We start from the raw sequence: 12517 nt of genomic DNA on the forward strand, positions 1-12517 counted from the left end.
TGTTATTTGAACCTCGACCACTTCGCGCGGTTAGTGATTTTTATCACTCAACGTCGGCAACATGAACATAGGAAACAAGGGACTTGGCTTGCCATTGCGGGAGTGATGCAATGAGGGGGGAGGTCCGCCACCTTTTGATGTTCCGCGACAAACATGGCAGCGCCCACATGTTTATATTTTCATGCACAGTTTTTCGGCAAAAATGCTCGCGCGCATAATCAAACGGCACATCTTAAGATGGCGGCTCTCCCACTCATGGAATTCTCCCCCCTCCCGTGGATTCAACCCCGCTCGACAAGTTAGGATGGCATGCCTAGTCCCGTGTTTCCTATGTCCATGGTCGGCAACGAATCCAGGATAAAACAGATCGAAATCTACAAGTCTTCAAATCGACAACAGCGCTGGAGACGTAACAGTGACTAGACCGTGTCTTCTTAGATCATGAGCCAAAGCTATGCACAGATATATACAATCTACACAAGTATCCAATTTTGCATTCACTTTTTGTATTTCCTTGCTTTTCTACCTTGTACTTTAACCCCAGCAGGCTAGCTCATGAGCACATCTCAATTGACTGTTCAGAACGAGTTCCTAAGTCACTTGATCGTCTAAAAAATTATTTCTAGAAAACTAAATATCTATATCAATATGTTGCTCCAAAAGGTAAGCATTTGGCTCAGATTCGCACATAACTTTTTGTTAACAGATTTGACAATTATATCCATTAAAATATTCGATGTAAAATAATGGACGTGTACGCTATAAATTTTACATAATATAAAACATGTATGTATCCATCGTTATAATTTATATTTTTGCAGGTGTTGAGTGCAACGACTCGTCGGTTTGTTAGGTTATTCTCAGCCAATGCTTCGTCAAATGGATTTAATTTTCGTGAGTATAAATAATTTTTGGAAATGAAGATCGCTTGTTTAATTTTAACAAATACAAGAAAATATACTGGCAAGGAGCCGTCCATAAATCTCGTGACGTGTGTCTTTTGTTTACATTTTTGACTTAAGGAAAAATGTATTCTATTCTTTACTTAAGCAAAGGAAAAACGCATCACGAGATTTATGGACGGTCCCCAAAATATTTTGGCTTTCATTGTTAACAATGCGTTGATCGAGTTCTATAATTTCAAATTTCTTCTTAGAATTTTACTTCGATTTATCATGTAGCTAGGAAGGCTTAAATGCTATATTACTAAAAACATTAGTTCATGCTTGCAAAATAAGTACAGCAATATTTATTTTATAACGCTGAAAAATGTTAATCTGATTAAAAAAGCTGGTTCAAAGTTCGTTCAATTATTGCACTTCAAGAGATAATGAATTGCTGATGGATGAAAAATTCACACTTGTTTTCGTATCGGTTTGTACGGTATCATAAGTTGATAAATAATTCAATAATTTAAAAATGCGTAACATTATTAATATACTAACTTATGAAAGACCCTAAATTATATTGACAGCTGAGATAGTATTATATTAACTTTAAATTGGACTTTGAAAATATACAAGACATCAACAATGTCTTCAAGGTTCTGCATTTTTTCGATAGTTTCTATCGTTTTAACTTCCAGGTCAGATACTCTCAGATCTAATTGGCTGACCGCAGAGGAAACTGATTCCATTTTTTCGTCAGTTCCTCGATATTGCCTTTTACCTGATTTAAATCTTCTTTCATTAAGTGCCTATGTTCCAAATTATCGAGATTCGCGTCCTCGCTCAGCGAATTGCTTTGTAATGATGACGAGAAATAATTTATATTCTCAGTAATTGGCGAACCAGACCTGGACCCGCAGCATCTGGCAGTTCTGCCATCGGTGAACTTCTTCAATTTTGACGCACATTCCTTATGATAATATAATCCACAGCCTCTGCACTTTGCCTCGTTGCTGTCAATAGTCTAATTACTAATTTTCAAATATATTTATATAGAAAAATATCATTTTTACGAAGATATTAATGAAACAGGGCCAAAGTGGATCAAATCCCATGTATTTGGTCCATTGTTTTCCCCACCTCCAAGTGTAGTTAGCTGTTGCTCAAGTAAAAATAACTATTTGTAAAATTGAAGGCAAACTTTAGCACCTGCAGTCACAATTACATATTAATTTCATAATTAATAAAGGAAATTCATCGTATCGCATCTGAAAATTGTTAATTCAAAGGGGGCACTTTTGCAGATAAGAAATTATAATTAATACGTGGTACTTAAAACTCAAAAATGACATCCATTTTCACCTACCTTATTACCGTTATACTATTTTTTCATTTCCTGACACAAAAATTTCAATATATTATAAACAAATTCCTGAAGATATACGGCAGCTCACTATTTGCAATAATACAAAAAAACTAGCAATTTTTCAATTATCACAGTGCGTATGCTTTTATTTTAGTACTAGGTCTACGCCCTCTTCGAATATGTTTCATATTCATTTTCTATTGTAACAGATCAAGTAAAAGTTTCTGATATTTCTTGCCTTCGTGATTCAAAAGTCGTCACTTTCTGATTTTTTTCTGACTTCTTGGTGACATGTAAACACTTTACACTTGTAGTCTAATGTAGATTATACTTCTCGCTACAAATTGACCTGGTGCAAAGTTCGAAATGGCCGCAAAAACCCTATATCTGTAGGACTTATGCATTGAATTGCATTAAGAAAAAGTAAAAATAATTAACAACTTGATGCTGTTTGAAAACAAACAGAAAAAATGTAAAAAAATAACACTAACTATTACTAATTACGGTGAAACCTTTAAATAGCCCCCCTTCTATAGCCCTTCCGAGAATTGTCGCCGCACCGCAGGCAGGTATAACAGCGAGTCTGTGGTTGTCACTCAAGCTTAAACAAACCAAAGCGAAACGGGCTATAATGAGCTATTTCCCACCCACCGTCAGCCCAAAAATCGGCGCTATAGAAGAGTTTCACTTTATTTAAAAAAAGAAAGTCATAAAAATATGTAGTTTAGTATGAATAAAATTTAATTTTGAGATACATATTTGTTACAATATAACAATTACAATTTTATTAAACAAATTCAAAATGTTGGCCCTTTCGCATAGATTTTTTTTGCACTGGAAATGTTTCTAGCTATTGGACGAATGACTGCTGGTCACAAAAATAATAAAAAAGTTAACAATAAGCACTGTTATTATTAATTCTTGTGATAAAATATTTAAACCTAAACTATTAACAAATTTAAATTTTCTTTTAGGGCCACGTCGGTTGGTTTTTGTCAAAAGATTTTGTATTGAGTGAATGTTAGCATGTAGTGTTATGATTCATTCTCCATATATTGCGATTGAAAACCCGAATATGTTCAAGTGAAACTGCCAACATTTTGAATTTGTTTATGTAAATTGTTTATAAACATTTAAGTTGTTGTATTTGAATAAATATTATTAAAGATACTTTTTTTTTAATATTCGTAGCCATTGTAGCGATTAAAGAAGATCAAAATGTTGATAAAACCTTACATTTGAATATTTTGTCACGAGAATTATTTATAAAAATGGTTATTGTTAACTTCTCAAACATTTGCGAGACTAGCAGTCATTCGTCTAACAGCTTAAAACAGTTTCAGTGCAAAAAATTCCTATTATTAATTTGTTGACAAAAATTTAAATTGTTATATTTTATCAAATATTATTAAAAATTTATTATTTTAAGGAATACCTGAAGTCGTTCAGGCGATTGAAGGAAATTATAATGTGAAAAATCTCAAATTCTAATATTTTGCCACAAGAATTTTTTATAACAATGGTTATTATAAACGTTTACAACGTTTTGTTGTTAAATGTCATTCCTACATTAATGTGAAGCATTTTTAGCAAACAAAATTTCTTTACCAATAAGAATATTTTCCAATTTGTTTATAACAAATAAATGGAATAATAAACAAATTATTTGTATTCTATGAGTCCCTAAACATGCATTCAAGACAATATAAAGTTTTCTTGATCATCTATTAAAGCGTAAAAAATTATGTACAAAATGTTAGTTTTTCCACACTTTGAGTGGAAATATTCTTAATAAACAAATACAGGAGACAAAAGTTCGGAGCGATAAGCTCTACGGAAAAAGTGAATTTCCTCCAACTGTGCGTCATAAGTACGGTACGTTTGTTTATAGAATTTAATAGTCTATAGTCTGTTCATTTTAGAAATGAGGTTTGCAATAATATAATTAACTATTTAATTCAAAATCTCCTTTAAATTAAATTTTTTTAAATAAAATGATTAGGTGTTGAACGCAGCGAGAAAAAAGCTTTCAAGATTAATCAACAAATAAATTATATTAAACTGTATAAATGTATATATGATTTTCGGTTCAAATAGTCTTGTCATTTTAATCGCAATTACCATTACTTTAAAAAAATATTTCCTTCAAAACTTGAAATTGTTAAGATTTTAAAGGTACAAAGATTCTTTACTATAAAACTTCATTTTATAGACTTACATATTTTAATTATTATTATATTTATATTGGATATAAGTGATATATTTTTTATTAATTGTTCTGATCATGTATATGTTTGAAATATTTTTGTCATGTAGGTCTTAAATATTATTAATTTTTCATTGTCTACATCAATAATCTTAACATTAAATCATTTTTCAACTTTAACAAATAATAAAATAAATAATATCAGCAAAATAAATCATAGAAATATAAAGTTCGAACTGATATTAAAATGTATCTCAAACTTGAATTTTATTAATATTAAACTACATACATTCATGACTTTTTCTTTTTTTAAATAATTAGTTATAGTTACTCTTATTTTTTCATATTTTTTTCTGTTTATTTGCAAAGAGCATCAAGTTTTGCATTATTTTTGCTTTTTCTTAATGCAATTAATTACAAAAGTCAGACCAACTGATCAAAGCGTCATCTGTTGGATTAGTTTGACCGACCCTTCCCCTCTGGATAGTAAGAAAACAGAAAAGTGTGGGCGATGCATGGGGCTGGTCGTGGCGCTGGCAATGATTTCGTTTAAAATAATAGGTTACCTCAAAGAAACACTCATATTCTATAGATTTCAACCTGCTAATTTTAAAAACGATATTTATTTTTTCGAAAAAAGTTTGCATTTTGTTATAAACAATTGCTTTAAATAAATAAATAAAAATTGTGATTTTTATTTCTTGAAACTTAAGTAAAATCACGTAAAAAAGGTACCGTGCCTGTCTCAAGTATGATCAATATGATACATTAGCATGCATATGCAAGCATAAATAATTACTTATTTCTAGAAGATTGATATAATACTACTAAATTTGGCTGTTGAATATATTTGTATATAATACGAACAGAAATGTCTTATTGTTACTACAAAATGAGGTTTTATTTATTGCAAATTAATTATGTTAATGAATAAATTTTTGACGACAATTAAGCTAGGTCAAATTAAATGTCGACATAAAATAGAAACCCGGTGTAAAAAGTAATTTTCGTCACTTTTTTATTGTAAAAATGGTTATTAACAATTTATCTTTTTTTATTACGAATTCGTGTAAGCCATATATGTTGATCCATAAAGAATGTATGATGGTGATTATTCGTACAAAAAATAATTTCGGAGCCACATCGTTTTCGCGCTGTTGGAATTTTTGGGATTTTCCAATTTAAAAAAAAATCATAACTGGAAAACCATTTTTCATGGGAAAAAATAGCACGATATCTTTTTTATGTGATTTTATTCAAGTTTCCCGAAAAAAGTATGACATTTGTTTTTATTTATTTAAAGCAATCACTCACAAAAAATTGTTTATAACAAAATGAAAGCTTTTTACGGAAAAAACAATATCGATTTCGAAATCAGCAGGTCGAAATCTATGGAATACAGCTGTTTTTTTTTTTAGGGGACCTCTCATTTTAACCGAAATCCTAACCATCGCCAAGACTATATATTTTATTCATCCCTAAAGTTTAGAACAAATTGCTCCACTGGTTTTTGGAATTGAGTCAAATCTAGATTCCGTGATACTCCAGTTCATGTTTTCGAGAATTGACGCCGCGGGGTGGGTATGGGTGAGAGGAGCTGCGGAAGGATGCGCGGTGCTCACTCAAGCGTCACAGAACGGAGAGGCAAAACAGTTTCGAGACTCTTTATTTAATGTCACGTTCAGTCCCAAAATTTACATTAAATACAGTGATACTCTGAGATTGGACCCCCTGATATAGTTCTTCCGAGAATTGACGCCACGCCGCAAGCAGGAGTAAAAGGAGCTGCGGGTAGTGGGTGGTCACACAGACGTGAACAAACGAAAGAGTTTTCATCCGAAACGGCACTCTATCTGGTTAATTCACCACCTCCATCCTCAAAACCGGCCCAGCCTCAGAGTTTCACTGTACTGTTAACCATTTTTAAAGGAATAATTAATAAGATCGAAAATCATTTTCAGAATTATCCGATACCCAACGTGAGATGCAGGAATTGGCAAGGAAGTTCGCTAGAGAAGAAATAATTCCTGTAGCTGCCCATTACGATAAAACGGGCGAATATCCCTGGGAACTAGTGAAGAAAGCTTGGTCCCTGGGACTTACGAATGGACATATTCCTCAACATTGCGGTGAGAACATTTATAGTCTTTAATTCAATTTGGACTAAAATTCTCTTTACTAAAATTGAAAGTAAATAAATGATTTTATTATAATAAATTGAAGGTGGTTTGGAAGCCGGTGTCTTTGACGGATGCATCGTTGCGGAAGAGTTGGCATATGCTTGCACAGGTATCGAAACAGCTTTGGAAGGCTCCGGTCTTGGTGTGAGTACAGAAAATTATATGTTATTATATTCATTACTAAGAGATCATATTCGAAGTTTGATAATGGGAAACTCGAAAAAAAGTTATCTTTTATTAAGCTGGAGAAAACAATTAAATGAGCTACTTCATATTGCGTGCTGTAGATCAGTTTATACCTAAAGCTAATATCGTCTTTTTCAGCAAACACCCGTAATTCATTTTGGCACTAAGGAGCAACAAAAAAAGTATTTGGGAAGACTAATCGAGGAACCCCTGGTTGCTGTGAGTCGATTTTATTTCAATAGACAATATTTGACAAAAACGGTAAGAAGTGAATAGTCATTAGCAAGAATTTTTTCAACAGGCTTACTGTGTCACGGAACCAGGAGCAGGGTCAGATGTGGCTAGCGTTAAAACGAAGGCCGAGAAGAAGGGCACCGAATGGATTCTAAACGGTACTAAAATGTGGATCACGAACGGTGGAGTAGCAGATTGGTACTTTTTATTATTTACTATGCATTTCAAAAAGTGAAAAGTAAACTATTATCTAATCTTATGCAGCTTTGAATAAAACTCGGGTTTTAATTAAAACAGGTATTTCGTCTTGGCGAGGACAAATCCAGACCCTAAAGCACCGGCAAACAAAGCTTTCACAGGATTCATCGTGGAACGAGCTTTCGACGGCGTCATTCCTGGTAAAAAGGTAAATCCTTAGCTCGATCTTTAGTTTATTTAAATCTGAAATACGTTTTTATTCTTTGTATTTGATTAGCTTATCGTGATCACTTTGCAATTCGTGCAATCAGAGACTTTTAAATTGCATCAACCAATATACTTGTAAATTAAAATTATTGAAATTCATTCAAGTTTTTTCGCTTCTAATTTGCAACTCACCTCCGACAATTTCCCATTCTAAAAAACTGTAACTCGTCGTTAAACGCTTCTTGATCAATTCGACTTATTCTGATCAGTGTCATAGTTAAATTGAGTTTTTAACTACTAGCAAGTTTAAAAAAATTGAAAAAAGAAAAGAAATTGAATGCCTTTAAAGTCATTTTAAATGTACAGTAAATAGTAGCTGTTAATCTAGAAAATAGCTGTATTCTGTTTTATTATTTAAAGGACCCTGTATAAAGAAAAAAAACTGGAGTCATAATTGGTCCTAGTCATTTAGGGAAATTTTTTCTACTATCGGTAAAAAAAGGATAGGCATCTGCCTTTGAATCTTAACAACTTAGAAAAAATGCTTACGCAATTAAAAAAGTCATATGAAAGCTAAAAGTGTTCTACGTAAATAAGCTTGAAGAAGTCTATGCAAAAACATTTTTGTGCTTTGCAGATTGAAAAATGTTTTGAAAAAGTAAGGATTTTCGGGTACATTTAATAACAGTCAAGTTTAGAGCATTGTTTCTTATACAAGGGAGAAATTTATAAAAAATTTATAAGTATAAGGGAAACTGTTGTGAACCAATTACAGTTGAGAGATTTGAGAAATGATAAAAATTGTTGTTTAAAAGTACAAAAATGTACAACTATATTATTTTCAGTTCTAATAAAGATATTAAAGCGGCTCTGTAATTATTTTAAATCGGCCGGCAGGATGTGATAGTCGTATTTCTGGTGAAAATCGCGATATTTTTAGACATTTCTTTGTTGGAAAACGAGCGGTCGGCAGTTTCGAGCGCTTGCCGGGTTGTTGCATCTGTCACCTCAATTATGAGGTAAATTAAATGGATTTAAATAGATATCTTATGATGGAAATTGATCTTTTTTACTAATATGTTTATATTTTCTAAGCTGCATGTCAGAAAAATACTAAACTAGTCCGTCACGCCGGCCCGCCGCCGCAGAGTAGCAAAGATGGCAGCGTGCCGCTGATCAAAATTGCTCAAATCGCCGCCGCCGGTCAAAAGTCTGTCGAGGCAACACTCTAATATATGTATATTAACATCAGTAATGTACGAAATGTCGAAACAGTCAACAGATTTTTCCGCGGGACGCTTAATTAAATTAGTTTCTTTATGGTAAAAATGGTTATCTATTTTTATATTTTAAGTTGAAAGTGAAAATCAAGAGAATTCAAGAAAATTAAATTAATACATAACCAGATGCACACCTAAATTTAGTAGTAGTTGAACTTAACCCTTCTAAAAATTGAATTTTTTCAAATTAGAAGCCTGTTATTTACGTTTTCTTGCCAAAGTGGAAGGTAGAAAAACATACCGTGAAGCCTTTTTTGTTTAAGTCTCGCGTGTTTGAAGTCCCCTATATGCATTTATTTTAAGTTGCGCAGTTCCATCGCCTCCCACCACGGTCCTTGTACGCTCTTCTCCGCGCAGTGGTGTCAGAGCGCTGATATTTGAGGCATGCACAGTAGTAATGCATGTGCCTTTTTAGGTCATATAACCCCATATGTCCACCTAAAAATACACAGGAATCAAAGATTTGGAAGCCCCCGTTGATATTAATGGTTTGAATTAAGTATTTTAGCCTAACGTCATCGGAATATTTTCTGGAACATTAGCACAGTTATTGACATAGGAGTCCATACGCCTTTTTGTAGAAAGTATTCTAAACGTACAATTAAGCCATAAATATACGAATAATAATATTTTTCAAGTGTAAAATCTTATTTTTTCAGTCTTGTTCTATTCTTTTGTCGATTGAAAACCTTTTAGTTACGAAACAGAATATCCAAAATTTCCGGTTAGTGTGTCAGATCGATTCGGTCTGTGATATTCTAACCTCAAATTTCGGACGAATTGTTTAAAGTTTAAAGTTATTTTGAAACATAAAAATTTAATCGTTCAATTTTCTATTCTTAAAATTAACAGCTGCTAAATTTTGTATTGTTGCTTCAAAAGTAAAATTGTGCAATGATTTGTACTTACGTTTCGAATGTTTCATAGGAAATGAACATGGGGCAAAAAGCTTCTGACACACGTATGGTAACATTCGAAGATGTTCGGATACCAGAAGAAAATGTTCTCATAGGGGAAGGGGCTGGATTTAAAATCGCTATGGGAACTTTCGATTTGACCCGACCCCCAGTGAGTATTTTATTAAAATTCTGTAAGACAACTTTATAAAAATTATTCAATTAAAATTTACATTAAAAACTGCATTTGTCAGGATGATTTTAAGAATCTTCTATAGTTTCTATGAAGAGAATATGTGACCGTCAGCGCAGAAAGGGAACTACGTGCTTTAGCATCATTTTACAGTAGCAAATAATTTTACGAAAGAGCAAATAAGAAAAAACTAAAAACGACTTTTTCCGCATTAGGTCCCTTTGTTCGCGGATGGTCACATATGTTTTATAATTATTTTAATATTATGTACAGGCGAATTTTAAATTTCTTCGTTTAAACGTTCATTATATTATTTAAAATATGTAGGTAGCAGCTGGTGCTGTAGGTTTGGCCCAAAGAGCTCTCGACGAAGCCACGAAGTACGCTTTGGAGCGTAAAGCATTTGGCAGGCCCATTGCAGACTTTCAAGCTGTGGCATTTATGCTTGCCGATATGTCTATTGGTGTTGAGACATCTAGACTTATGATGCAGAAATCTGCATGGGCCAGTGACAACAAAGATCCAAGATCTACGATTCTGGCCAGTATTGCTAAGTGCTACGCCGGCGATGTGGCCAACAAGGTAGCCACTGATGCTGTGCAGGTACTTTCAAATTTCCATCACAAAATAATTCGAAATTATGACTTTAGTAGGGTCACCAGGTGGGTCTCATGAAAAATCAGTGTATGTGCTGACAAGTCAATGCGTCTGGTAACCCTAGACTTTAGTATATATTTTCTTAGCCTGTGAATTATTTCCTTATCTTCTAAATTGCAGGTATTCGGTGGAGCTGGGTTTAATAGTGAATATCCAGTAGAGAAACTGATGAGAGATGCGAAGATTTTTCAGATATATGAGGGTACTGCCCAAATTCAAAGGCTGATCATTTCTCGCCAACTTTTTAATGAAGCCAAGAACACGGCCCGATAAATGTTGGAGCTACAAAGGGAAATTTATGAAATGCACGTTGTTAGTCGGTGACAAGGATTTTGTGATCAAATATTTACATCAGAAAATTTAAAGCTGTTTATAAAAGTATTTCTTGTACGATGATCATTTGTCCTTTTGTATCCAAGGATCTATTCGGAATCTATTTTTCGATTTTTCACTTTGATCAAAATGCCTAATATGGAGCATTTTGATTATTATCAAAAAAGGAAGGTCATCAAAATGTTCTTCACACTTCTACACTTTATTAGAAGTATGATTAGCAATTGTGAAAAAATATATATAACCCGAATTCTGTACATCGGTTGAGTTGCGCAGTAACCGACCATAAATGAATCATGAGGAGTGATTCTAAAAAGTGATTAATTTATTTAACAATAAAAATACTTATTTAACTTTTTATTGTCAAATAATTATCAATGCTTGTCTAATGCATGTACATGTACATTTTTATAAACGTTTATTGTTGTTAATAGAAGAAAGTGTAAGTCAATTTATATTATGCAGATTTCTAATAAATATATTTTTACATCCATACGTTTCTCGTATTTCAATTTGTTAGCTTGCAATTCCGAAAAATAAAAGTAGGTCATGGAACGTCGCAGGGTAGCGTTAGCGATTTAAAAATAACGGAATTGGAAACTTAATAGATAAAAGTGATGCCCGTTAGAGGGCTTTATAGAATAACAAGACTTAATTTTTTGATCAAAATAAATATCAAGAATCATAAATAATGTAAATCGTTTCATTTAATTGGAAGTGCAGCAGCCGGTGTGATTCAAGGTTCAACGAGTTTTTTTTTTAAATATTTCAGTGATAAAGGATGATAAGGTAGGAAATTATTTTTAAAATTTAGAGCTCAGTATTTCAGTGAGATAATTGGATTGAATTTGAAAATTTTGTATAGATAGAAATTGGAAGGATTTGTGTCAAAAATATTTGATCACATTTAATTTTTTCAAAATAAAACTTTGTACGAGTTTGAAACTATTCCGAAAATATTTTTGAAAGAAATAGGTGTACATATATTCCCGAAAATTAACGCATTACAAAATTTAAAATTCCTGAAGCCATTATAATATTAAAATTAATATTTTTTTTGTATCATTCTTTAATTAAACTTAACTATTTTTTATGTTTTTGTAAATATTTTTAAACTGTGGATAACTTCCGCAATATGTAATGTCATTTTTAAATGATGTGTGACTCATTTTAGGTATAAATCTATACGTTGAACGGAAGCTATTGACAATATTGACCTAATTTTTTCTTTCAAATGTCACAAATTAAGAATTTGGAACAAAAAATCGTAAAAATTCTAAAATGGTTTACAATTCAAATACTAAAAAGTGCATATTTAATATTTTTTCAGAGTAAACTGAACAAAAAATTTTTGTTCATTACATTATACAATCTGTTTAAATTTGTATGACTTTTTGTTGTCAATTTTCGCGACTTTGGCAAGATTTAGGTAGAAAACAACAGAATTTTATTGAATCATTAAAAAGCACTAAAATTTACACTGTTTTCATAATATCTCCTTAGGAAAAAGATAAAAATACCTATTTGTGTAATTGGACGGAAGTTAAAGTAACAAAAGAAAAATAAACTAGATTTATAACAATTTTACACACTTCTCCTGTCTCGGTCTTTCTGAATATGCATAAATGTACAAATCTAACAAAAAATGTCATCCCAGCATTCTTATAATTTATACATCATGTTTTAACTCCAGG

General features: G+C 32.2%; 1 protein-coding gene across 1 annotated transcript; it reads left to right on the forward strand.

Moving 5' to 3' along the window:
- The first annotated feature begins 340 nt into the window (after positions 1-340).
- On the forward strand, positions 341-11176 carry LOC117176147 (probable medium-chain specific acyl-CoA dehydrogenase, mitochondrial). The gene is made up of 10 exons (XM_033366230.1): positions 341-663; positions 822-894; positions 6421-6588; positions 6683-6783; positions 6964-7044; positions 7127-7257; positions 7357-7465; positions 9672-9812; positions 10161-10436; positions 10611-11176. The coding sequence occupies exons 1-10, from the start codon at positions 649-651 to the stop codon at positions 10761-10763; spliced, it is 1248 nt and encodes a 415-aa protein (XP_033222121.1). The 5' UTR covers positions 341-648; the 3' UTR covers positions 10764-11176.
- Positions 11177-12517: the final 1341 nt, after the last annotated feature.

The sequence above is a fragment of the Belonocnema kinseyi genome, chromosome 7, assembly GCF_010883055.1.
Source record: "Belonocnema kinseyi isolate 2016_QV_RU_SX_M_011 chromosome 7, B_treatae_v1, whole genome shotgun sequence".
NCBI classification, from domain to species: Eukaryota; Metazoa; Arthropoda; class Insecta; order Hymenoptera; family Cynipidae; genus Belonocnema; species Belonocnema kinseyi.

Bases quoted from the DNA above. Each gene is read 5' to 3' on its own strand.
- LOC117176147 (XM_033366230.1), top strand. The intron at 895-6,420 runs GTGAGTATAAAT...AATCATTTTCAG, and splicing joins GTCAAATGGATTTAATTTTC to AATTATCCGATACCCAACGT. The intron at 7,466-9,671 runs GTAAATCCTTAG...AATGTTTCATAG, and splicing joins GCGTCATTCCTGGTAAAAAG to GAAATGAACATGGGGCAAAA.